At 55.3% G+C, this 27,545-nt stretch overlaps 1 protein-coding gene across 5 annotated transcripts in view; it reads right to left on the reverse strand.

The window, feature by feature from the left end:
* Positions 1–27,545, reverse strand: part of LINGO1 (leucine rich repeat and Ig domain containing 1) — a 153,782-nt gene that overhangs the window by 15,059 nt on the left and 111,178 nt on the right. Inside the window, exon 1 of one of the 5 annotated variants that reach the window (XM_039557692.1) lies at positions 1,433–1,597. The exons of 3 other annotated variants lie outside the window; for them this stretch is intronic. In XM_039557692.1, coding sequence (XP_039413626.1) covers positions 1,433–1,438 — 6 coding nt within the window. In that variant the 5' untranslated portion in view covers positions 1,439–1,597. Of the gene's footprint in view, positions 1–912; positions 936–1,432; positions 1,598–27,545 lie in introns of those variants that run through there. One more of the 5 variants, XM_039557695.1, reaches the window with a different exon arrangement.

Below are 27,545 nucleotides of genomic sequence, written 5' to 3' on the forward strand. Positions count from 1 at the left end.
CTGGAAAGGGCGTTTGCTCGGAAGGATCGCGGATGGCGACTGCTGGGGCGGCAGCTGGGGCAGGGACAGGCAGGGAGAGGCAGCAGAGCCTCGGCAATGCCAACCAGCCCGAGCAGACCCGATCCCACCAGTGCCCACGCTCACCCGCTGTCCCTCCCTCCTCGTGCAAATCACTTTCGCGGCACCAACACTCCCATTCCTTCTCGGAGGTGGCATCTCCAGCACCTGGATCGAGTCGTGCCTCTACCCTTCACTTGGGCTATTTATACATCCAAGGCACAAGATGAAAAATCCAATAACCTGCACACAGCAAAGGAGAGCAACAAGCACCGGCACCACCCGGGAAGGCTCCCAGAGCCCTTCTGCCAAGCAGGCTCCTGGGCATCCTCAAAATCCCCATTGCCCCGTGGAGCTCCTTTAACATTAACCACTTCTTTTTTCTGCCAGACACAAAACGAGGGCAGAGCCCGCACCGGCAGCCTGACCCTGCCCAGCATCTCCAGTTCTCTGGGTTGGCTCCTGGCTCCGGGGCTGAGCCCAGGAAGGGGGACCCGTCAGTGCCCCCAGAGCCCTCCCGGAGCCTGAGGAATCATCCCACTCGGCATTAACTCCCCACATCCCCAACTCACCTACCTCCAGGCTGGGGGGGCTGGTGACAGAGAGGTGAACCCCTGCCCTGAAAAGTGCCCCTTCCCCATGACTCCTGCTTCCAATCTGATCGCTCAGGGCTGGAGAGCTCTCCCTGCCCATCTTTAACCCTTAGTACCACTGCCTTGGGGATGGGCAGAGGGACAATTCCTCCTCTTAAGTTAACCCTTGATAGGCAGGAGCTGGGCACAGCCAGCTTGAGGCTGATCCCTGCTCCCCTGCCAGTCCCGGAGGGTAGCGCTATCCAGACTATCCGTACCCTACCTGAACAAGGCATCTGCTCCGGCCGGCCAATTCACCCGGGAATTACCGGGAGAGGAGGAGGATACTCCCCGTCAGGATACAGCCTCAGCCCCGCCAAGCCCCAGCCCCCTCGCTGGGACCCCGGCCCCGCACCCTGGCCCCGCCTGGCTCGTAGCTCCCGCAGGGGCTGCGCCGAGGCTGCAGGAACGGTGCGGGGGTGCGGGGGTGCGGGGAGGAGATGGGCAGAGGAGAGCGCCCGGGCAGAGCGGGGCGGGGAGGCGGCAGCATCCGCACCGGCGGGGCTGGAGGGCGGCAGCATCCGCACCGGCGGGGCTGGAGGGCGGTAGCTCCGGGAGCACACGGCTCCCCCGCACCCCCGGGGCAAGCACCAAGTTCCCAGCTCCGCGCCCTCCGCACCGGCGCGGGTCCGGCTCCAGGGCATCGCCGCGGCGCCGTCCCGGGGCCACGGAGCCCCCTCCCGCTCCCCCCCCGCCGGTCCCGCCAGCCCCGGTGCCCCGCTCCTGTCCCCCGTCCCGCTTACCCGCATCTCATCCTCGCCGGCGATCTCCTTCGGTCAGAAATGGCATCTCCCCCGGCCCCCCCGCCAAACCTCCACCTGCAGTAGCGCAGCTCCCCCTCTCCGCAGCGACAGCACGAGCGGCGGCGGCGCTCCCGGGGCCGGGCCGCCCCCAGTCCCGTGCCCGGGGGAGGGAGGGCCGGGCCGGGCCGGGCACGGGGCCCGCCGGGGCCGCCCTAGGGCCGCACGGCCGGCGGCTCCCTGCCCTCCGCGCCCGGGCGGCCGGCGGCGCTTCGGGGCGGCGGCATCGCCCCCGCGGGCGGGCGGGCGGCTGGCTCAGCCCGGGCTCCGCACGCCCGCTCCGCCGGCCGGGTCTGCCGCGGCGGGGCCGGGCTGGGCGCCGCCGGCCCCCGCCTCCCCTCCGGGAGGAGCCGGCGGCGGGCGCGGGGCGGTGCGCGGAGCGGCGGGCACGGCAGCGGCGGCCGGTCCCTCCTCCCGCCGCCGCCCCCGCTCCGCGCGGGGGGTGCGGGTCCCCGGGGCTGCGAGCGGGGGGAACGGGGATGGCTCCCCCGCGAACCGGGGCCTTTCGGTGGATGGGGGCCCCCGCAGCCCCCGCCCCGCCGCCGCCGCCGGAGCAGCCTCGCTGCCCGCAGAGGACGGACCAGCTCTGCCCGTCACCGTCGCGTCGGTGCCCAGCCCTGTCCGCGTCTGCCGAGGGACGATGCCGGGCTACCCTGGGGATTCCGGAGCGTTCGTCCTACAGCAGCTACCTCAGCACAGCGTTTTGTTCCTCTTTACACCGTCCCCCCGACGCCGGCACCGGCACATAAGAGGGAAAGGGCTACAAGTGGTGAGGCGATGCCTCTGAGGACAGGTTGGGGACCTAGTGATCCCCAAGGCCCCCTCGGAGGCTCCGGCGCATGCTGAGCTGGTGGCCTTTCATTCAGGACTAAGTGCACGACTTCCCGAGCACTGCCCATCACTTCACCCCTTCCGTAATGGACACTCTTCATCGAGCAGCATTAGATTTGCCCAGCACTGGCTCTCGCAGCTGAGGCCGATTTCTCCAGCAGTAATGGACACAAACTTTGCTTGTAATGTGGACCTTCCCTTGCTGCTTCCTCTCGGCTGGGCTCTCCTGGGGTGCTTCTTCCTGCTCTGTCCTGCCTTCACCCAGCGGTCCCTCGCTGCCAGCTAAAGCAGACCCAGGGCAAGGGGCACCAGGGCCCTTTGCAGAAGCCCGGACTGGGGCCACAAGTCCCTTCATTGGGTCCCATGAGCCTTCCCTTGAACGGCTCTTTCGGCAAATGGGAGCTTTTGAGCTGGCCCCAAGCCTTTCCTGTGCGATGGCCTCCCCCCAGCCTGCCATGGAGCACAGGAGAGGCCATCCCAAGCTCATGTCCCTGCAGTCCCCTGCTACGAGCAAGTCCCGGGCAGCTCGAGCAACTCCTGGCACTCAAGCAGAGGCTGCTGCCTCCCCGGAGCCCCGTTATCCTCCTGCTTGGCACAGTCGAGCTTCTGAGAAGAGCGGGAATAAACAAAGGGTGGGCATGGTGAACTCGCCAGCTGAGGGCTGAATCACTCCAGCTCTCTGCTCCCACTCCTGCCCACTCCTCGGCTCCCACAGGCACACACCCCGGCTCGGCTGGGAGAGCGGGTACCCGTCAGGTGTGTATCCCTGCGTGGGCCTGGGCACAGGATCCTCGTGGCAAGAAACACAGTGGGGTGACAACACATATGTGCCTGCACGAGCTCTCCTCCTGCCATCAAGGAAACTCAGCCTGGCCCCTCTCAGTGGTCCTCAGACCTTTACTCAGTGCGGATCGATGCCTCTTATTGTTACGGCTATGGCAGCAATGCCATCGATGCTAATAGCACTTCACAAACACAGACAAAGCCGGCAATCTGAATGCGGCCACAAAAAAACAAACAGAGGACAAAAGACAGGCTAAAAGCTCTGAATGCCGTTTCGAATGCTCCCGCACCCCCGTTAAAGCCCCTCTAAAGTGCAGGGCACCGAGTATTCAATAGTAACACTCGGGAATAATTCCTGGCATTGTGGGTGTGTGAGGGGGGAAATTTCACCTCAGCCCTTCCACAAAGACACGGCAAGTACGCCATGCACGCAGCACTGGCGGCGTGTGAGAGTGATGCTATGCACTGCCTGGAAGCAGGGGGCCTTCCAAGACCGTCTTTCCCACCTCGGCTCCGACGGCCATCCCCACCCTGGGAGAGAGGCGAGTGGCAGAGGACGGGGGAGTGGGCGTGCAGGGGCAGGCATGAGCTTTTGGGCATCCGTACACACCCTGCCTTTTGTGTACCCTCAGTGTGTGATTCCCTTCCCTGCAAGTGTCCAAGGCCAGCTTAGATGAGGCCCTGAGCAACCTGGTCTAAGTGGAAGGTGTCCCTGCTCACGGCAGGAGTTTGGAACTAAAGGATCTTTGAGATCTCTTCCAATGCAAACCATTCTGTGGCTCCATGATTTTGGACCTGGGTGGAGGGACCAGGGGTGTCAGGAGAGGTGAGGGCAGCACGGATGCCCCAGGCATGGCAGCGGGGCACAGCCCTGGGTTGCTCTGACAGCTACACTGTGCATTTTGGACAGCAGTAGGGAGAGGTGATGGGAATGATGGAGAGTGCAGAGAGAAAAAAACATCACCTAAAAGCTGCTCTCTCAGCTAGAGCACGAAGGCCCTTGCCCACAGTGCCAGGGTGTAAGAGGAGCCAGTACAACCAACCTGCCCAAGGAGCAGCACTGCCATTTGGATTTTTCCCTCTTTTAACTCTCACCCCACCTCATGGGCAACACTTCCTCACCCCAACAGTCTCAAGGACACTTTGGACAAAGGCAGATCCTGGCAGCAATGAACCCTGCTGATCTCTGCCAGAGGAACTGCACTGGCCCCCGCTCGGAAGCCCCAAAGGCTCCCATGTTTCTGCAGTTACTGATCTGTCATGACTGGTGAGCTTACTGCTCATGTCCCTGAGGTGCTGCAGCATGGGTGACAGTGTGCAGGGGACAGTCAGAAGCACACAGCCAAACCTCACTGGAAGTACCATCCCCTCCTGTCCCTGCTAACAGCCTGTAGCTATGTGCAGCTGACAGCTTTGCAGCAAACATGCCTTTTTTCCCTCTCCCATCACCTTTACTGGACTCCCCCGTGCTGTAGAGACCAACTCCAGCTGTTGTGGGTCAACCCTGCTCAACTGAGTCAACCTCCTTTTTGCAGCATGGAGTGACCCAAAGTGCCCAGTCCTCCAGGTGCCACTATCCTGTGCTGACCTCCATGCAGCCCCGGGATGCTGCAGAGCAGCTCGGCTCACAGCGTTGAACATGTTCCTCTTTAAAACCTGCAGGGAATGGCAAGAACATTTGGGTGTCCATCTGTGGGGGCTCATCCCTCAGACAGATGCTCCAGCTCTTTGCCACTGCCATCCTCAGATGATAACGGGCTGTGGCAGATGGTTCCCTTCTGTTGGCAGGAGGCAGGAGTTTATCCCTGCTCTCAGCTCCCTCCTGGAGAGGCAGCACCTGCACACTGCATAAGGGACCTGGGCAGTGGGGAACGGAGCTGCCCCTCAAGGGAGAGACTTGGGACATTCTCGTCTCCTTTGGATGCAGCGCACGTGTCCAGGAATCCCACAATTGGTCTAGGAAGGGCCGAGCTGGCAGGAGGGAGGTGGATTTTAATTACTCCCATTATTATTATCATTCCTTTTCTTTCAGATTTTCACACTTTCCTCGTAACAAGCTGAGCTGAGAAAATCCATGCAAATGCCAGGCAGAGATAAGATGTACCACACCTTGAAGTACTGCCAGCACTGGCTCTGGGAACGCCAGATCGGCTGTCTGCCCCTCCAGCCTCCTCCCTTTGGCAGCAGGGACAGGGGGAGGGTCTGTGCCGGCTCTGCCCCTGCGCATCCGGAGAGGAGGGTACCTCGCACATACCCTGAGCTCGACCAGCAACCAGTTCCTTGATCCTGCCCAGTCCTAACCAGTCCCTGGAGAAGGTACCATAAACTCCTGGCTGCTTAGGACAGGGAGGGGAAGGCCACCCTGATGTCTCGTGCATGCCTTGCACAACACATGGACACAGACGTCCCCTGCCCTCCTCAGCACTGCTGGCAGCAGGACCTGTTCCTGAGGAACCCTTGTTCCTGAGGATGGCTGTTCCACCGGGCTCCTGAAGATGCAGTCAGGGAGAAACGTGCTCCCAGATCACGTTCTCTCTTGGAGGTGGTGACATTTCAGGGTGTGTGGGGGGAGTGGGACGAAGAGGCAAGGCAGGATATTCCTGCTCCCCCTTCCCCACGGCCATCTGGATGTGTGCTGATGCCTCCTCACAGCAGGCTGAGTCAGTCCAGTGGCTTCTCATTATCAGCTGGAGGGAATCCAAATTCTGCATTGTATGGCTGCTCCTCAGTGGAACTGAGGATCCTTATCAAGTATTATCATAATGCTTTCTGTACTGTCTTGTACTGCTCCCTGCTCTGGTCAGCTTATTGATTTGGAGCAGAATGATCCAAAAATTCTTCAACCACCAGCCATTCACTTGGGACAGCAGTGGCAGGAGCCATAGAACGTCACCCTGGACATGGGCTGGGGCTGTGAGGCCATGGAGGGGAACCCTCCACGGTTCCCCACCACAGCCTCGCCTGCTGGAGGCTGCAGGCACGTGGCTGGACCCATCTCCAGCTCTCTGTCCAACTGAAAGGGAGGTGAGAGGTAGGAGATGCTGTGCTCATGCCTTGCACATCTCAAATCATGACATGACCTCCATGAAGCTCTGGAGAACAGGGATAAAGAGCAGAAAAAAAGCCTTTCTGTAGGCCCTCTCAAGCAAGTGCTACTGAAGATTGGGATAAACTGATGGCACACAGAGTCTGCCCCAGCTGAGCTCCCCCACATCTCTGCCAGGGCACTGTCAGCAGCCCAACCCATTTGAATTCTGGGTGTGGAAATTAGGCCTTTCTATGCAGCGCTCTGGAACAGAGAGAGGCCACATGTCCTCATGTCAGCCTGAGTCAAGCACTGATAGCTTGACTGCTCTGTCAAGCAGCCCAAACACGCGGCGTGAAGGGCTGAGGGAAAAGGCTCCATTAAGTTCTTAAGCTCATTGACACATATATAGAAGGTATTAATAATATCAAGCACCTCGGTGCCTATTGTAGCCCACGTTCAGGAGATCAAAGATAATTTCTGGGACAAGGAATTTATGACAGTGACAGCTTTTTAACAGCTTGGTGTAAGAATAGGAGCTGTACAACAGGACAAAGAGCAATGATTAAAGAATTTGGCACAAAGGAGAGAGGGCTTGGAGAGAGCTGTGAGTATGGAGGACAGGAGAGTCCTGTCAATTGCTCACCCTGAAAAAGCAAAGGCTGTGCTGGGCATGGAGGACAGGAAGGTGATGTGGGAGCCATCCCGCTGGGGCTGACTCACAAATGCTTGCCAACTAAGAGAAAGGGGTCAGGGTGCCTGGAGGGGATGAAATGGGCTCCTCATCTTAATGTTTAAAAGAAGCTTGGTCCCTGCCTGGTGTGGCAGGCCAAGATGGGCATGGCTCAGCTGTGGCTGCAGCCATACCAGCAAGTGGCATGGGGAGAGGCGATGCTGGGGAGCAGGGGAGGGAGCTGAGCTGCACTGCTGGGCACAGGCCAGGGAGCAAACACATCAGTCAGGGAAACGGGGGGGGTGGGTCTGTCATGGGGTAGGGTAAGGAGGGAGCTCTGCTCCCTGAAGGCCAGAGCTGGAGAAGCAGAAGTAGCAGACCCAGCACCAGGACACTCTCAGGGTGTAATTATTACTAATATCCTCAGTGTTCTTTTGCACACATACGTGCTCCCCTAATGTACACTGCACATGTAAACAGCCTCCTAGTGACATTTGCATGCCCAATTACATCTGCATATAATTGATTTACATGCACAGTTGGAGGGCATTTAAAACACTAGAGCCTGCTTTGCACTTTCTCATGGCCACCTCCCCGAACCCACGCCAGAGGAAAAGCACCTCATGTTGGGGCCAAAGCCCATTAGAGCCCCACAGGGCTGGCGCCATTTGGTGTCCCTCCCTGTGGTGTTGTGCCACGTGCCAAGCAGGATGGGCTCACACCCATGCCCTTTCCTGCATCTCCATCATCTGCAGCAACCCCAAACCCAACCCCAAACCCAGCCATAGCGGTTGCTGTTTGCTCAGCTCCTGTTATAAGTGACTGGCACCATTCCAAAAAGGATTAAAAGCAGGGAGTGAGAAACATAAAAGCTCATGTAATTATGTGCAAAAAAGCCCCTTAATAATTTATAGAGGGAGAGGGTAAATATCTTCGTGTGTTATTCAAGTGTAGCTCATTGTCCCGTCTGGCTAATACCCAGCGTACACGCATCACAGGCTTTATCCGGGAGGCTGTTTTGCCTTTAATACCTTTCATAAATTATTGAATTTATAAAGAGGAAAGCAGGTGTCATGTCACTCCTATAAACAGCTCGTTAGTTAAAGCTAACGAAGTTGGGGAGCAACAGCTTCCTCCTGCCTTGTCTACCTCCCACCTCGCTGTCTGTGCTGTCACCTGTGATGCAGCACAGACCCTGAGCTGGGGCAGGGGAGTAGCATTTGCCTAAAAAAACGTCTGGCAGCAGATAGATGGCCTGTGGCACCCCTACCTTCTGGCTTTCTGAGCCCTGCTTGTGCCCTCATGGACGTGTGAGGATGCAGGTATGGAGAGGATCATTTCTTCCATTCCTAGCTTGCCTGCTGCAGAATCACCACGTCCCTGTCACCCGTGGTCTTCTGGGTGTAGCAATGGACCATCAGCTCCTGGGGGTACCTGAGGATGCTCTGGGCACTCTGCTCCTGGCAGGAGGGCTACATGAGGGCAAACTTGAGGGCAGGACAGGGCAGAAGGCAGAGATCTCTATGGCAGGAAGGCTGAGCACAGACCTGTCTCTGCCAGGGGCGTCCTCTCACCCCAAAACCCACGCCTGTCCCATTTCCAGCAGGCCAGGGTCAGGATGAGCAGCACAAAAGCTGCAACTGAGTGCAGGGGATGTGTTTTCAGGCTGGCTTGGGGAAGCACAGCATCTCCCTGGTTTCTGCTGAATGAGGAAGGGTGTTGGAAGGCCGCCTCTAAAAACAGCAGAGGTGTGACTGAGTCAGCAGCACGTGTCTGTGCGAGGGAGTCAGTCCAAGCTCAGGAAAACCAGCGTGTGAGCACGGCCACACAGCCCCCGCTGGGCAGCTGGGCCCCCCCAGGCTGTGCCCTCCACCCCTGCGCTGCGGGACGGAGCTGCTCAGGCAGCAGCTGCTTTGGAGGCTCTGCTTTTGCTTTCACACCCAGGAGAGAGTCATTGAACCCCCACATGCGGCTTCTCCAAATAGAATATATATGCATTAAAGAACAGCCGCAGAAAGGGGAGCCATCAGAAGTATTTTAGACAGTTTCGAGCGAGCGCCAAATCTGGGTGAATAAGCTGAACGCAAAGGACCCACGCGGAAAACGCTGCTGGCAGTGCCAGCATCACGACGGGCACAGCACGGAGACGGGGACGCACAGAGCAACCCAAGCTGTGACTGCCAGCAGTGAGGCACGTCCGAGCCACATGATGAATGCTGGCCCCCTAAGAACACCCAGTAGGGCCTTGCGGGCATGAGGAGAGGGAACTCAAACTATTGATAATCAATTAACTCCTTCAATTACAGCAGCCTAATGAGGTAGCGCCAAGTCAGCTCTAATGAACATCAGTTTAATAGAGGCAGTTCCTCAGGCGCTGGTTTTTGACTCAATCTTTACAAGGTAGGGAACACTGCAAAAGTATCAAGCAATTAATGTCACTAAATGAACATCCGCTCCTGGCTCTCTGCAGAGGCCACAGCTCGTGGGGGGCTGTTGTAGCATGGGGTGTCCCTGACCCCTGGAGAGGTCCTGCCTGTGCCCAGCTGGTCCCCAGCACTGGGATGGGCTGGGAGGCTGCTCTGCTGGCAGCACGGAGCTCGTTTACCTTGGCACAGAGCATGCGGTTCCTGGGGATGCTGCCGGATGCATTAGTTGCTGTAAGACGAAGCGAATGTCACCAGGCCCAGCTCCCCCCTAAAGGCAGCTATTTCTTAGGTTTATTTGGTGACGACAGCATAAGTGACAAAACAAATGTCACTGCCCGCTGGCCCCGGTGCCTCCCGGGAAACCTGCCGGGTCCCATGTAGTGCAGGGAGAGAAGGGGGGAGTGGAGGAGGGATGCAAAGCACCATCCCTAACACGTGCCTGTCACAGGGGCTGTGCCAGCGCCCCACTGCACCACGGCTTGCAAGGAGGGCCTGGGGAAGCCCCTGCCCAGCAGGACACTGCCAAGCAGGAACTGGGGTGGGGATCCCCAGGAAAGCCAGGATCCCCGAGGTGCCATCCCTTTGGAAGCACAGTGCGGCACCGACTGTGTTGGGGAGGGATTTACATACTAAGGAGCCTTCAGTGGAGTAAAGACAACCTGATGTCTATTTTGGGTCTCAAAGCCAAAGGCTGTATTTCGAAACCGCTAATCAGGTGAGAATACAGCAAACCCGTGCAGAGCAGAGCTGGGAAGGAGTGGGAGCCTCTGGCTCCTGGCAGCATTCCCCACTCCACAGCAAGGGCCCATGGCAATGGCCCCCAGCACCCCATCAGCACCCAACAAACTGGGCTGCCAGGGGAAGGGACCCCTGGCTCTCCTGAGGGCTGAACCCCAAACTCCTCCTGCACTAGGTCTGTACAGAGGGGCCCTTTCAGCATCTAAACCTCCATGGCAAGGGACTGCCAGGACCCTGCCTTCACCCAAGGCTGTCCAGAGCTGAACTGAGCTGCTGGAGGGGCACTGGTGGCCCAGCCCCACTCCCCACAGATGGAGCAGATGGAGGGCACAGGCTGGCTCCCTGAGCCCAGGTGTGTGGTGCAGGGGCTGCCTGTGCCTCCGGATGCCGTGGCAGATGGAGGTGGATGTGAACTGCCTGTGCTGCCTGCTGGGACCACACAGGGGCTTGGCCACAGCCTCCCTTCCCTGCTGATGGGCTTGGGAGCAGGCTGGGGGCACAGTGGATGGCTGGAAGGGCTCAAATGACAGGAGCAGCACAGATCAGGTAATTCACCCATGTGGATGTGTCTGTGAAAGCTTCTGGGTCTGAACATTGTTCCCAGGGGGGCAATGTATGGGTAAATAACCTTTGGTCCAGCTTGAGGAGGGTAAAGGGAGAAGACATTCCTGCTCTCTCTGCCATTCCTGGGTAGAGCTGGGCCACACTTCCATGGGAAGAAGGACCCAGGAGACGCAGGATCACTGGTGCTGGTCAGGATAAGCCAGAAAGGAAGTGCAAGGCAGAGGATTGGAGGAAGAAAGAGAGACACAGGGACGGGTAACAGCCCTGCATGCCTGGTAGACCCACACAAAAACCTGAATCTGGGCATCTCCAGTTCCCATGAGCAACTTATCTGAGACCAGTGTAGCCAGCAACAGCCCCCAGCTCTTACCAGTCCAACAGCACTGACTGCAGATGCCAACCTTGGGGGTATTGAACCCTGTGCCTACAAGGATCTGCACAGATCCCCCTGGCCCTGTCCAGCCTCTGGATGAGCAGGGGGTGCTGGTCCCTTCCAGTCCTCCCAGTGCCCATTCACCCTGCAGTGTGGAGGGGATACAGGGCACTGGCTGTGGCTGGCCTCCCCCAGACCACTTTGTCACCATTCTTAAGGGCCAGAAAAGCTGCTGAGAGTGTCTCGGGAATGTGAAACACCAGGGGTGATGGGTGCAGGCTGCTGATCTGAAGATGCTCACTGAGCTGCTTTAGTGAAACAGCCATGCAGCTCCAGGCACCGGAGATTATTCTCGTCTCTTTTCTTGTTTGGTCGATTTATTCAAAGACTATTAGTGGATTAACTAGAATTCTTATGATGCTGGAGCAGCATCTTCGCAGGGGTTTACGGAGGTAGAAGGGGCAGCTTTCACGGGCAGCTTTCATGTTACCCTGGAGCACGTCTGCAGCTGGGCGGGCTTGCCAGGGGAACAAGAGGAGGCTCAGAGCCCTGGCAGCAGCCACTCTCTTCTCCAAGCTGGCACTGCTGTTGAGCAACTGTCTGGAGGGCAGCACTGACAGGGGCTGGCAAGCCCTGTGGTCCCTGCTGCTCTCTCATGTTTGCCTTGCAGCTTCTGGGCTCCATTTCACAGGGAGGGCTTGGGGACACAGAGGACTGAACCCAGGGATGGGGGAAGTCTCTCCACACCTTCTGTTGCTATGTCCTCCTTCCCACAGGTAACTCCCCCACTGGGGGTGTTGCTCTTATAAGCTCTGCTTCCGTGTCCAGAAGGTCCCAGGGCCATGCCCTGGTATCCCCACAGCCCACAGACAAACAACCTCACAGCATCCCTTGTTTTCCCAGGCTGCATCGGCGCGTGTGGCAGAGTCTTCCCCCTTCCCACCCCCTCCTCATCAACTGGCAAAGCCCCAGCGGTTTCCCCCAGAGAGCGTGCGGTGAGACACAGCATGAAACAACTGCACATAATTAGAGGATTGAATGGGGTATGGGAGCAGAGCAGGGAGCTTGCAACATCCATAAATAGCTCGTCTTGCCGAGCTGCTTAACTCCTTGCTTGTTCCTGCCAAAGTGCAGACCCCAAAGGGATGGTGCCTGTGCATGAACAGGGGTGGAAAGTTCAGAAGCGTATTTTTAAACCATTCAAGCTGTACTCGAGCTGAGTGATACGTTATTGTCTCTGTGTGTCACTTGAAATATCTTATGAATGCAAGAAATAAAAAAAAGCCACCATTTTGCTTCTCTACACTCCTACCCCTCTGCTTCTACCCAAATAACGTCAGGCTAGAGCTGACAGGTGAAAGGAAAGCACCACAAGCTAAGGCTGCTTAAAAGCAGCATGAAAAGCTCTGGAAGGAAGAGCCCCAGCTTGCAGGGCCAGAGGCCAGTGGAACCGGCATCAGGCACAGGTACCTGTGGACAGCAGTGTGCCAGAGCCTGCCAGGAAAATATTGGGGTCCCCAAAGCGTCCTCAGCAAGGACAGCAGGGCTGTGTGCCTAGCAGCAGGGGGTTAGGTTGGCTATCAGGAAAAAGCTCTTCACCCAGAAGGTGGTTGGGCACTGGTACAGGCTCCCCAGAGAAGTGGTCACAGCACCAAGCCCGACAGAGTTCAGGAAGCATTTGGACAACACTCTCGGGCACATGGCGTGACTCTGCACAGGGGATGGTCCTGTGCAGGGCCAGGAGCTGGACTTGATGATCCTTGTGGGCCCCTCCCAGCTCAGCACATTTTGTGGTTCTGTGACTCTGGGTCAACTAGTCTTGACTGTTGTCTTGTAAGAACAAGGGACTTACTCTGCTACCCCACCCTGGGTCCGTGCAGAATGGCATCACCTCTGTTCTGCCCATCCTGAGCTCTGCGACCTCTCTGGGTGGCTGGCACTTGGTGACAGTGACAGTCCTCAGTCCCTGGGTCTGGCAGCCAGCCCCAAGCTGTGGTTGGAGACAGGCATCCTGAAGAGCCTGACAAACAGGTGGAGCCATGGTGAGATGCAGCGGGACAGAGGGAAAACAAACCAGAAACTCACTGGGAAATAATTTTTCTCCTAAATGGAGCAGATGTAATTAAGCAGCACGGGCTTTATGAATGATACTAGCTCTGCCTTGAAACACATCATTACCTCTCTCTGTTAGAGCAGTGGTTTTAAATACATATTTCCTCTTCCAGTGCTAGAGGAGAAGGCTCTGTGGCTGGGATGCTGGGATATTTTGCTAATCACCTCTTATTTCACCTAGTGGCAGGGAAGTGCCAAGCTCTGGCTTTCCTGCACACACACCTCTGCTCCAAATCACTGCTGGGCACTCTCCCCTTCCTCTCCTCTCTGCCACCACCGATACCAGAGGGAAGGATGGCGCTGAACCTGCTTCCTCCAGCCCCAGAGGGTTTGAGCCTCTCTGTGCCAAACCTGCCTGGCATCCCAGTGCCAGAGGTCACCCCAAGCCCCTCTACCCAAGCTATGTGAGCCCCTCACCATTTTGTTTTCCTTGTTTTACAGAACCTGGGGGGATGAGATATTTCACTGACTGCTGACCCAAGTTGGTTTCCCCCATCTGGCACCCTCTGCACCCAGCAGGGTCAGGGTGTTCCTCTCAGTTTGGAACAATTTGGACCTTCCTGTTCCCAGATGACTCCCCCAGCCTATGCCATGTCTGCCATGAGTGCTCACTGCAATGGATTAGAGAGACTCGAGCAAGAACGAAGGGCTTTTGTACTAGAAATTGAAAGTTGATGGAGTGTGTCACAGGAAAATGACAACAACCTACTGTACCTCGAAAGACAATTATTTTTCCCTCATTGGAAGTGATTGAATTTCTCCATCAGTGACACTACCAACATCGTCGACACCAACAGCTCTCTTATGGAAAGGCTCTTTCCCAGCTGCACACCTGAATTTTCTTACACCTGCCCTCTCCTCCCTTACCTGCTCTGTTTCCTGTGCTTTGGCAGGATGTGCTCAGCTCACAGACAGTATAGAGATCACCCTCAGCTGGGTATGCTCTCCCTCCCCATCCCTGCACTACTGCAGACCCTTGCTTCCCTCAGCTCTGCTCCTCTGGACTAATTCTGAATACTCTGTGCTTCTGTGAATGTGGCAGGACTGGAAACCACAAAATTAAATCACATTGCTTCACTGTGATTAGCCATGGAAGCATCACAGTACTGGGGCTGTGCTCAGTGTCTGATACAGGTACTCACACTGGCAAAAAGAAAGAGCTGGGAGGCATGGTGACCTTTCTAGAGATGGGGAAAAGGGTCAGGCAGCACCTCCAACTGCTGTGGGATTGGAGTGTTGGATAGCACCCTGGAGAGCCTGCTCTCCCTGCAGACCTGGAACACCCTGTCATGGACACTTGTGCTGGAGGCTGGCCTGGGGACACACCCTGCAGCCACATCTCACCCCAGGGTGAAAGGTACAGCCAAAAGCCCCTTTTCTGAGTGATTTTGGCCCAGAATCTGGAGTAGTACCCAGTAGTACCCCAAGGGCTTTGGGGTAGGTTCCTGTGTGTGTCTGGGGCACAGCTGTGCTTTCCACAGGCTCCTTCCCATTCCCAAGGTGCTTCCTCCGCAACCCAGCCTGAGTTACTCCCTGCTGGCAGAGGGCCAACCTGATTTATTGAGACACATGAACTAATGAACGAGCCACAGCGAAGCACCAGGAGCCTGCTACATCCCACTGCATCCACCTGCACTGGGAGCTGTGCAAGGCTCCTCACAAGCCTTGTCCTTCTCCCAGCAAAGACCAAACCCTGAAAACCTGGGGAGTGCAGGAGGGTGCCACCACCCCACACCCCTTCTGGGGGGACAGGGGTGACAGCTGGGACTATGTCCACGCTGTGCAGGGTGAAAATCCCACCGGGAAGGATCGGGAGGGCAAAGGCAGGTCGGGATGAGTGGTGAGGCTGGCGCAGGCAGGACATCACCCCGCCCCGCTCCGTGGGTGCCACGCGAGCCAGGATTGAGGAATGTGCACACTCCGGTGGCGTTCGGAGCCCCATATGTTGTGTGGGCTGAGAGCACATATGTTAGATATACACACATCTACGTGTGCCTGCGTATATATATACACAGACATACATGAGAGAGACTATTATAGATACAGATTTACATATATAGTCAACACCAGCAATTACTGCGGGATTTTGAAGACAGCAGAATCAGCCCCAGATATCAGAAAATGCCTATCTTTATCCCTGCCCTCCGAGCCTGTGCCTTTGGTTAGGCTGGCGAATGCCACGTGCCAGAGCCCCAGCTGGGGAGGGTGCTGGGGGCAAGCAGGGCTGCCCATCTCCCATACCTGCTCTCTGCACACTGCCCCAGGAAGGAGCAAAGCATCTTCCCTGGCCACACACAAATCCTACAGCCCAGCAGGGATCCGGGGGGATACATCTGCCCAAACACAGCCTGCATGCACGGACAAGCTGGATGAACTCCTGTATCACTAATGGAGAGAAAAGGCCTCTCAGGGGCAGGATTAATCTCATTCTAAGGTGGCTGCCTGAGAAAGGTCAGATGAATTTTGCCTGGACGTGCCTTTTTTCTCCCCACTGACTGTAAATGTCATCCAGCCAGGAGGCTCCAAGGCAGGTACCTCCAGAGAGGCCACATGCAGACAGGTAACAGGAACTCAAGTCCATAGTTGCTGCCCTGGATCAACCCTGGTGCTACGCGCATCCACAGGCGGCACAGGGAGACAAACCCAGCCCCCAGCTCAGAATCTGAGACCCTGAGATTTCTTCCAGACACACAGCTCAGCTGGTAAAAAGTTCATCTTGGTAAGTGAAACTTTTCCATTCATTGTCTGCTGTAGCCCCAAGCAGCATCACCCAGCTGTAAAGTACTTCAGAGTTGACTCAATGTCACATTTAAGTGCTGGATGCATCAGAATTCAGGATGCTTCAGAAAGGTTATGTAAACCATTACATCAAATCCTGGGAGAGTTATTAAGGTGAGCGGCAGAGCATGGGAGAATGGGTGATTATCTCACAGCAGTGCTGTGGAACCACACCAGCAATGGCCAACAGAAGGATGTAACTCATTCTCCTTACAAGCCCAGTTTTGTTTTCCCCTAATGTGTCTTTAAAAAAAAAAAAAATCTGTCCACCAAAGAATTCTCTACACTGGAATAGAATTATTCGAGAGAGTCTCCAATTAAGCAGCTAAGGCACTGGGGAGATAAGAAGGTTTGAATGAGGGAAAATTTCTAACTATTGGACAAGTCTCTATTCCCCCTCCCCTTTCTGAAATGTCATATTTCAAATTCAGTGTGGTCTATTAACTCCAAATTTATTTTATTCATCTGAACTTGTGCCTTTGAGGACTTGGGGGAGGCCTGCATGGTTAATTTTGGAGTTATTTGCTATGGACTCTTGAACCTCTCAGAAGTGTGTGGGCTCTCCAGGGAGGTTCTCCAGTTGGCAGAACTTGTCCTCAAGGACATGAAAGCATCTGCAGGTGCCTGCAATTTTTCAGAGTTTGGAATGGACCCAGCCAGATTGAAAGTGAGGCATCAGGCAGTATAGAGACCACCCTCAGCTGGGTATGCTCTCCCTCCCCATCCCCGCACTACTGCAGACCCTTGCTTCCCTCAGCTCTGCATCAGAAGGCATCAGAAGACATTTAGAAATCTTCAGGATCAGCAAATGTATTTTGTAAAGCACGGAGCTGACCTGTTTGTGTTAAATAATGGTAAGAATTTTATGGGAGCAACACAACTGGGAATTGCAGGCCCAAAGCAGCCAGCTGAAGGACTAACCTTAAGTCAGGAGTCATCACACTGAAAACCTTTGGTGCTGGTGGGATAAAGCAGCCAAGAAATGCTAATTATAACAATACCCCTGAATAACATCCTGCAGCATCCTGCCCAGAATGCTCCCACATGGCAATGCTGCCTCCTCCTTGAAAAGCCACAGAAACCACAGGGAGACAGCCAGAACTGTCTTGTAGAACTCCTAATCCCACAGGATTTATCCCACAGGATTAACACACCCCATCCCCACGCCAGCAGCCTGCATCCACCTCTGGGTGAGCCACTGGGATGTTGCTGCTTCGTGCCCCGTCACCAGGGTGAAACGAGGAGCAGATCCCATGGCAGACTGATCCCTAGCACACAGCCCCAGTCCAAAAGCTTCATACTGGAGTCTGGCGATGCCAGGAAGTCTGTACTGGAGTCTGCACACAGGAATGGGGATGGGGTGTGTGCTGGCAGTCACGGCAGTCCTGGCAGCATCTCCTGCATGGGACACATGGGCTCTGCCTTTCGCAGCCCCTCAGGCAGAGGAGAATGAGGCATCGCTGAGTAACTGGGTGGATTCCTGGACCAAACAGGCAGCAGGAGCAGCACCAGGGGTGCCACAATAAGGTTCAGCCCTATGGCTGTTCTGCTGTCACCCCCTCTGGTGGGTTACGACTGCAGCACATGCCTTTGGCTTCCCTTTCTCAGTGTGCTCAGTGGTGCGTAGCTGGTGTCAAACACGAGGGCAAGTGACTCACAGTGGCTCTGGCAGCACATGGTCAGTGTCTGGGCTGAGCTGTGTGACAGTCCTGGAGAGCTGTGCCTTTCAGTGCCACTGTACTACTCCTCAGATCCTGAAAGTGCTGCTGTTGAATAACACCTGGACATGGGCTTGGCCCAGCCATGCCCACAGTGAGCTCTTTGGAGGGTGCTGGGGGTCCCAGTCACGTTGTGAGAAGGTGCTGCTATTAGTAACTCACCCAAACCCTTGAAGAGGGACATCTTGTCCCCAGAGGTGGCAGGGGACCTGTGCCCATGGGACACATGAAGGAGCATCTAGGCTGGAATCAGCCTCAACCTGCTCTGTGCACAAAAGGAGCCCTGACTCTTGGGCTAACAGCTGGCACCCTTCACTGATGTTAACATTCATTTAAGAAAAATTACAAATACCCCCAACGTGGCTAATTAGCTAATGACATTATTTTGGCCTGATGTGCCATATAATTAAACAACTAATAAACGGCAAGAGTCCTGTGTTGCTGAGGCTCCTGAGTCAATACCATGCTATTACCACAGTGTAATTGAGTTTACCGAGAACCTCGGCACAGACATCCCAGAGCCCATGCAAGAATGGTATTGAAACAGCCACCAGAGACCCACCTGCTGGATAAAGGAGAAAGAAAAATCTTTTAATCTACAATAGAGCCTGGAGTCACACACAGAGAAGACAAGTTTGTGCTTCACACTGTGGTAAATGCAGTTGCTAGAGGAGGGTACATGCCTCCCAAGAGGGGCTACCTGTGCAAGAGCTGCTCTGGCAGCACAAGAGGCTTCCAGAGCTCCAGGGAGGGTGGGAAGAAATGTGGCTTATCCTCACTTCCACAGCAGTGAGGACTTCAAAAAGTCTATTTCTACTTACATTTTGGATGCATTTCTGATGACAGAATCAAAAGGTGCACTGGGGCTACAGAGAGGTCTCAGAGGTGGCTCAAAGCCTCCTCCTGCAGCCCTCACCTTTGCAGACCAAGTGCCCCAACCTAATACTCTGCTGGTGGGCTGCAGATGGGCCCAGAGCTAGATTTAGGGCTGCAAAACCCTTTTTGAGTTTTTTTAGCGCTAGTAGGAAAGAAGGAGGGGAGTAGGTTGGCAACCAAGCTCTCATTTGAGTCATGAAGCCTCTACAGATGTCTCAGTATTATTTGCTGTCCCTGGGGTGGGGAGGGTGATTTTGAGGTGCTCAGAGGTGATTTTGCTATATGGACATGTTGTCAGGCAATGAACACACAACCTTTGTGCACACACACACACACACCCCTGAATCCAGGCTCGTCTCCCGCGTGCTCCCCTCCCCGCTGCCCTGCTGCCGAGCTCGTGTCCCCAGATGCACTCGCACTCCGGCTCGCCCTCCTCTTTCTCCCCACCTCCCTTCCCTGGCAATGCCAGGCAAGAGCTCCTTCAGCTCCTGACCACTTTCAGGCAGAGCCTGAAAGCTTCGCCGGGGCACAGCAGCATCTGTCATCCCAAGGCAGAGGCACAAGGCTCTCACCCCGTGCTGCTGTCAGGTCCCTGCATGGCAGCAGCAGGCAGAGCCGAGTCCTGCTGGCAGGCTGAGGGCTCGCTGGCCCCGTGGTGGGATCTCCTGGTGACAGTGCAACAGGAGGACAGGGCACTACAAGGGATGGACACGGGGCTGCATAGCCAGGAGCCACAGCAAGGCTGGGGACCTGCACCCTTCACACAGGATGGGACAACGACTGCAGCTCAGTAGGACCAGCTCACATCCAGCAATCCAGCACCTGCGTTCCACACCAAAAACAACTAAATGCAGCCCAGACAGAAATGCAGCAGGAGCCTGGGCAGGCAGCCCCATCCCAGGGGCTGCAGCCACAATTGGTGCAGCCTCATAGCTCCTGGAGTTTCTAGGAGTGTGAGCAGTACTGACAGGCTGCAGCTCTGAACAGGGCCCTGGCTCTGCTGCCACCCGGATCCCACCATGGACCTGCTCTGGTAGCTCATCCTCATCCCACAGAGCTCCTAAATAAAAGAAGGTTGGACACAGAGAGATGAGAGCCCAGAGGGACCACTCTCAGCCTATGCTCCCATCTCTTGCTTAGCACAAACTACACCATCCCCAAGGAGCTCCACAGCAAACCCATAAGGGTTTCTCACTTCACCCGCTGTCGATATTTAAAGCACATGACTTCAGGAGGGAGGTTGGAAGCAGACTAAGTCTTGATCCTGGTGCACGAGGAGCTCCCCAGGACAGTGGGAGAGGGATGATGGCTGAGGGACGGTGAGCAACAGGGCTACATCAAAAGAGGGGAAAAACCTGTGCTCGCAGGAGGGCAGGGAGCAGGTGCCTGCCAGCACCGTGGGCACAGGTGGCCATGTGAGAGGTGCCAGGAACAGAGGCTGGTGGAGCCACCGGCAACTCCGGGGAAGAGGTGGGTGTGCAAAGGCTCAGCAACGGCAGAGCTGCTGCTGACATTGAGAGGCAGCTCCTGTCGTGAGCGTGAGCCAGGCTCTGCCAACACAAACACCCAGATTGCTGAAAACAAGATGTGCAGTCGCACGTCTTGGCTGTCAATCAGCAGCACGCAGGGAGCACGTTGCGGCCGCTCCGGCTGCCACGGGAGACGGCTCATGCTTTCCCTGAAATGCCTCCGTGGTGGTCGTGGGCAGCCCCACCAGGGGCCAGGAGAGGATGGCTGTGCCAGGTGGCAGGAATGGTCTCCATCCTCCCTGCTGGTCAGGGAAATCCTCCCAGCTCCCTGTCTGCAGCTCGGCTGCTTTCCTCCCATGCCCACAGCTCAGGGAGGGACTGAGGAAGAACATCGAACATCTGCTGCTGCTTTGGAGAGGTGCTTGTGTGGAGAGTGATTCCTGCAATCAAGAATTACTACAGAGCACTCAAAAGGCACACTGAGGGCAGGCAGAGTGTACCTGCACCGACACGAGCCCATCACCATGGGGCCACTGCCTGCCACTCCCGGTGGCTGCAGCCACAGGACAGCCTTGTCCCGGTACTGGCAGAGCAAAGAGGCTCAGAGCAGCCATGGCTGCTTCCTCACATACTAGAGCAACACCAGGGGAATGCACACCTCCCCCAGTGCTGGGGTGGACACATGGTGTGACCCCAGGGACCCACACCTGTGCTGAACATCAGGAGTTCAGCTCATGACAGGAGAAGACACCCAGACTCCAACCTGCTGGGACAGATCCTGGGGAAAACAGGTGCAGAAGAGCAGGTGGTTTGCACACCAATGCTGCCTGGAAGTCACCATAGCAAGTGCACCCATCACAGGGCAGCATTCAGACCCCTGAGGCACCACCAACCCCCCTGAAATGGCCTGCCCGTGGCTGAGCTCCAGTTCCTTCCCTCTGAGCCACACCGCTCTGCTTTGTCATGAATGCAAAGTTTAAGCAGCCCCTATGTCTTCCCTTTTATCTTTCATTTCTATGCTGACATTTTGAAGGAAATTTACTCTCCTTCTTGAAGTACGGAAATCTGTGTCCAAGAGCACTCGGGCCCAAAAAGCTGGGAAGATAAACATATTTGGACGTGTGATTTCACAGTGGCTACGTTGATAGCTTTCAGAGGTCGGGTCCTGTCCATCAATTACCCACAATGTGCATCCGGACGTGACACGGGAGAACAAAAACCGACTCATTAGAGGGGAAGAGAGGTGAGTGAACACCAAGACTGGTTAAAGAGAGCGGCTCATATTTCGAAGAGTACAGGGAGAGACTTTTCTCCTGCTCTCTTCCCCCACTCCAACAGAAGGCTACATCTGGGAGACACAGCACAGCCAGCACAAGCCATTTGCCCCACAGAGCATTGCCATGTGGCATCAGAATGACACAGAAGGCACCAGCAGAGCTGACTTTTGGGCAGGAGATGTGGCACGGAGCAGAATTTGCAGAAGAGACTTTGAAGTGGAAACATTTAGAATGGGATTTTTGAAGATATTCAAGCCCCTCTCTTCCCTCTGGCCTGCAGGTACTTAGGAACGCTTTGCACATAAAGAATTATTTGTCTAATATATCACGTTAGAATGCAAGATGACATATCCAGGACAGACTTCATACAAAGCAGAGTTTTAAAAGCAGAATTTTAGCAGTCCCAGGCAGGACCAGGGCACATAAAGCATGTGGTAGAACAAGCAATGATTTCTGTTTAGCCCAGGCAAGGACTTTTGTTTGAATTCTCTGCTCCTAGGAAAGACAATTATCACTGGCACCTCTGAGCCCAGTGCAGCCCCAGAGGGAGGTTGCAGAGAGCTGTGGTGGGTGATGGGGTGGTTCCAGGGGGCCACAGCAAGGTGGGGGGAACTGGATGTTAATTTCAACACTTTACAGATGGGAGTAACAGGCTGTGATGGAAGCTGGCTCTGGTCCTCCAAGCCACTTGCCTCTCCTTTGGCTTCCAAGATTCAAGCACTAACTTGACAGTGGGATTAAACAAAAAGAATGATCACAGTCTCAGCCTCATCACTTTTCCCTGGGGATGTGCAGGTGATGCAGGACAGAACACCCAGTGCAAAAGGGCCCCACAGTGCGGGTGGGGCTGCCTGATGTGGGGACTCCCCAGGCAGGGGACGGACTCCAACCCCATCCCCCTCTGCCATGGTGGGGCACCTTCCCCTCTGCCTTGGTATCACCCTATCTGTCCCCTGGCATCCCAAACCTGGGGCCAACATGGGGTCAATAGGCCCTCTTTGCAGGTCTCTCCTCCTGCTCTGCTCCCTCTTTCTCATCTCCCACAAGTGTTTCTCAGGGTGTTATTTCCTTTCTAGTATGCTAATCCCTCTCCTGAGTACAAACTGCTGCAATCTTTAGAGGGACAGGGAAGTATTTCTGTTCTGCATACTCCACAGATCCTCCTCTGCATGGAAATGGACACTATCATTATTGAGATTTCTCTTTTTAACATCTCAGCTGAGGAAACTCTTTCTCCTATTGAGCCTTTACTAAGCAGAAATGAGGGGGAAGAGGTATAACCCAGCCAGGCTCCTGCAGCGAATCTCTCTTTCCTGCCACTCCCCAGGGAGTCTCCATTGCCTTCAAGGTGGAATTCCACAGTGAAGGTGGCATGTGGGATGCCCAAAGGCCCCATGAGAGTGGACAGCATGGACAGAGGACATGAACGTGCCCAGGATGCTGTGGCAGGGCAGGGGTGCTCAGCTCCAGGAGCAGGCAGTCACCATGGCCCTGCCGTGCTCCCAGCTCCCTGGGGGAGTTGGATGCTGGGATCTTGCTTGCAGACCCTCAGTGCAAGGGGGTCCTCATTGAATGGCACCTGGGGTTAACACATTTCAATGACCAGTCCTGGTGGAGATAACGCTGTGTGAGGGGACACAGCACTACCCTTCCAGGTAAATGGGAAGACAATCCATATATAAATGTGTGTGTGTGTATGTATAGATATATATTTACATGTAGAACTGAACACTTGGACCAAAACAAGCCCACAGGAGCCCTCCCCTCATGCCAGCAGCCCCCCAGAGTGGGGGCAAAGGCTGCCCTGCTTTAACAACCACAGCACCGACCCAGATGAAAACTATTTCATCAGCAAATGGATTAATTGGTTGAGGAACTTAAATGAAGCGATCACACGCATCCAGGCTCAAGTGCCCCAGGGTCAGGCAGTGCCAAATGGTTTTGCCCATTCTGGACCTGCATGGATTACGCTGGCCAGTATGGGGATGGATTTATTGGAAGAACTCCCAGATTCCCACCTGGCAGGGAGTGTTTTGCAGGGATGGCAGTGACTGCAGATAGGCAGGTGACTGGTTTGAAGTTTTGAGCTTCTCAGGTAGAGGATCATATTACTCTGGAAACAGAGGATCAAATTATTCCATTATTCCCCAGGGAGGGGATTAAATTACCCTGGAATTAGAGGATTAAATTACTCACCAAGGGAGAGGATTGAATTACTTTGTGAGTTGTGGGATTAAAACACTCTGCAGGTGGCAAGCTCAAAATAGACCTTCACACAGAAGGCAGGATTAAATTATTCTATGGCTGGTCAGGGAAAAAAACCCCAAACCACCATACTCTGGAGGAAACCATATTAAATTATTTCTGGAGATTAAATTGCTCCACAGGCTTGCTGGATCCCAGTGCTGTGGAGCAGACCATCTGCTTGGGAAGGTGTGTGGATACCCAAGCATGAACAGACATATGACGGGGTCCCGCTGGTGGTACCCAAGTGCCTCCTGGCACCGCAGCACCCGGCGCCTGACAGTTTTGACTATATTTATTTGCACGTCAAGGTTGGGCGCCTGGCAGGGCTGGGCTCTGCTCCCCCGCACCATCCGGGAAATCTGGGGAGATCCCAGGTCACCTGGGAGCACGAGGCAGACCTGGGGAATTGAGCCAAATCTTAATTCGGTTTCTTAGGGGAGGTTCTATCTTCTTTTCCTTCTTGCGTTGATGACTCTCTTGAGCAACGGTACCACTGTGTATGTGGGGCAGCAGATCAAAGCCCTCCTTGCTACCAGCCAGGACCAGCTCTCCTCCCCAAATTCCTCGCTTCCACCCACCACCTCCTCTCCCCTCTCATCCGTGGGCTCAGCTCTCCACCTGGCATTTCCCACAGGAGCCGGTCAGCAGTGGCTGGAGCATGCCAGCACTGTCAGCCCTGACTCACTCTGCTGTGTCTCCTTCCCTGGTGCCTGTCACTGCCTGTTCCCAGTGATGGTGACAAATTGGCATTTGAAACTTGTATTGGTATTTTTTATGCTGATTTCTTTCTGAGGCTCCACTGCTGAGATTTTGAGAGGGAGAAAGAGAATGAGCATTTTAGGATAATCTTAAAAGCAGAAAAATTATTACATGTCAAACACCGAACGGGGAGTTTAAAAGGCTCCCAGGTGGGCTGCAGAATTAAATGTTTGGAGGCTTTTTTCCCCCCAGTGAGGTAAGAAATGGCAATGTCACCATAGCAACTGCAGGGCACATTCTGGGCAGCAGCTCAGGAATTTAGCCCCTCTGCAGCCTGTGGGGTGCAAGGGGCTGGGGTGGCTCCAACCCTCACACATCTGAGCCCTGCAACCAAAGTGTCTTGGGAGCCTGCAGGTTGACCGGTATGAGATACATCAAAAGCTCCCAGAGACCCATGGGATGGGGTCTGTGTTCCTGGTGAAGGACCTTCCTGATCACCTCAACCCCTCCTGGTAACTCCATCCCACCTGCTCTGGTCCCTTGCACCAGGGCTGGATGCTCCCTGCATCCATCTGGCTGAGCACTTCCAGGGATGGAGAGGCAGCTGGGACCTGATGCTCCTGACTCAAAGAGGGGCTCCAAGGTGCCCCAAATCACCAGGCAAGAGCAGCTGAAAAGCTCAGTTGTGCGGCCTGGGCTCCCTTGACTTTGTGGCTTCCGAGCCACACAGGAAGGTTGTCACCTCCCCAGCTATACAAGACGGCTCATCTGCCTCCTGCCTGCCACTGTTTCCTTGTTGACTTTCTGATGGCTGCTGTGAACAGGGGAAATCATCACGAGCAACCAGGGGTTAATTGAGTGTTAGTTAACTCCTGGTGCTCTCACCCGCCTGCTGGTTACGGTAATTAGCACAACCTGAGCTGGCTCATGAATGAGCTTTGCAGGAGAGTCACAGGTAGCAGGAGGGTTAAATCTGCTTGATTACTTCTCCATTAGCACCAGCCACTGAGAAAGGATTTGTGGGAGGGAAACTGGTTTCTCTCCGGATGAAGCAGCATATACCCTGGGAACAGGGCTGATCCCATGGGAAGGGACAGGGACAGCAGATCTTTGCCCACAGCAGGTGAGCAAAACCAGCTCAGCTCTGGGCTGAAAACTGCTGTGATCCCTGACAGAGCTGCAGTTTAGCTGCAAATGATGATGATGAAGGGAAACATTCAGCATTTACAAAGGGCTGTCATTTTCCAGGGGCTCCAATTCAATTTGTGATCTACGCCCAGGAGCTCTCATACCAACAGCAGCCTTGATGGCTCTGACCACAGCAGTCCATCAGGCAGAGGGATCACATCCAGAGACCAGCCTGACATCCAGCTGGTGAGCACGAGGTGAGGAGAGTAGCCCAGTGCTCCATAGCTGGTGGCCTCCATCACCACCTTCCTTCTTCCCCCACAACACATGGCTCCCCAGGAAGCTGGATTCCAACTCCTCCTCTGCCTGCCCTGGAGCCAGATTTCCCCTCTGCTGGGAAATTACCCTGAACACTGGGTCCTGTGGGACATTCAAAGCCATGCTGGATATCCCAAACTTGCTAGCACCACCACTTGGCCCCAGCAGTTGCTCCCCAGATCCCATGTCAGTTCCTCTACTCTCCTGCCCTGCTGCTGCAGACCCTGGCAGGGGTTCACTGACCCCACGAGAAACCTCCAGAAGCAGCACAGGGGGTGTGGCAGAGCTGGGAGCCAGCAAGGCCAGCTGCAAACCCAAATGCTGCCCAGCAGAGGCAGGGAGTGATTAAAACCCCCCTTCCCTTGCGGGTGGCTGGGCTGGGCTGGGCTGGCCAAGCTGTGCAGGATGGATGCTGCTGTTTAGAGGCAGCAGGGAAGGTTTCCCTCAGCACCAGATTTATAGTGAGGCTGTAGATCAATTATCAGCAGCCTCCGACCTTGAAAGCAGAGGCACAGAGGGCTGTAGAGCATCTCCCTCCTTTTTCTGGGCAGAAGGAGCCCTTACTGGCCGTGATAATCCATAGGAGGGCTGCCAACAGGAGTCCCACAATTCCTGGGGGGGATGCCCACACATAAGAGGTTTCCTCACATGCTACAGACACACATGCCGCTCCCTCTGGCACCCCTGTACCCTTGTTTTCCTCCTCCCTCATGCACCCAAGTACACAGACTGGCCCCAAATCCCAGGCAGGGGCAGGAATCCAGCTCCTGAGCCTGTTGCAAAGCAACTGACTGAATGACGTGGCACATGAGGAGATGAGGGAGCAGGCAGAGAGAATCCAGCATGTCTCTACCATCCCTGAACTTGCTGTAGACTCCAATGAAACCTGATTTTTAGAAGGGGGTAGAGTTCCCTGGAGTCCAGGGATATCCCTGATGGAAAGGGGAGAATCTGATTTTACAAAGACTCATCCTAGGGTGAAACAGTGTAATTTGTTTCAGAAAGCAAGCACTAGCCCTGGTGCCAGCAATGGGCAGCTCCTCCCTCCAAGAGCATGCTGGAAGCATAGAGGTGGGTATCTTGTATGGATGGTGGGAATGCCATCCCTTCTCCCAGCTGAAGGAGGGCATGTGGCACCCAGCTCCCCCCACCACCTTCTCAAACACTGGGGCCTCATCTCAGAGGGCTTTTTTTTTTTTCTCATGGGCAAACAAAGTGGAAAATGAATTCCTTTAGATAGCAAATGAGTTTAATAGAAATGGTGATGGAGTTATGCTGTGCCAGGAATGTTAATCCCATACTGATGCAGCCGGACTCTCAAGCAAGGCAGTGCAGGAGGAGGAAGGCTGCAATTAAAAGCAGAAACATGAGGTCTGTGTCCAGAGAGTATCCCCAGCTGCTGGTCACACCTTGGCAGGTCCTGGGGGACACCAAGGAGGATGGGAACCAGCTTTCCAGCCACTCTCCCTCCACTAAGGCCCAATACACTGAGACAAGTGATTACAGCTTGTTGGTCCCTGCCTGTAATCGGTGAATTTTGTATGGGGAGTGCCAGAAGAGAAGAGAGTCCCAGGGGAGCAGGAGGGACATGGGGCAGGTTGGGAACTGGCCCTGACAGAACCTTTGCTTCCAAAGCCTGGGGCTCCTGGGTCACCAGGGAGAGGACTTGTGTGCAAAGTGGGAAAACCCGCTGTATGGAGCACGGCAGCTCTGCCAGCACACAGACAACTCTGGAGAGAATCCAGATCCACCCTGGGGCAGCCGACATTTCAATCGAGGTCTTTGTAAACAGAGTTACACAAAAACAAGATGTGAATGTCCCTACTTCTACTGTTCACTGAGAGCCTGAGCACAGCCCCAGGGCTGGGGAGCTGGCCACAGCACTACACATCCCCTGGACTTGCCTTTGGGAGCAGCAGGTTAAACAGAGCATGGGACACATGAGCTGCTGGAGACACTTGCTGGACCTGCAGCTGCCCTTCCCTCCGAGGCAGACACTGCTACCTCTGCAAACCTTCACC

This window comes from Corvus cornix, chromosome 10 (genome assembly GCF_000738735.6).
Source record: "Corvus cornix cornix isolate S_Up_H32 chromosome 10, ASM73873v5, whole genome shotgun sequence".
NCBI classification, from domain to species: domain Eukaryota; kingdom Metazoa; phylum Chordata; class Aves; order Passeriformes; family Corvidae; genus Corvus; species Corvus cornix.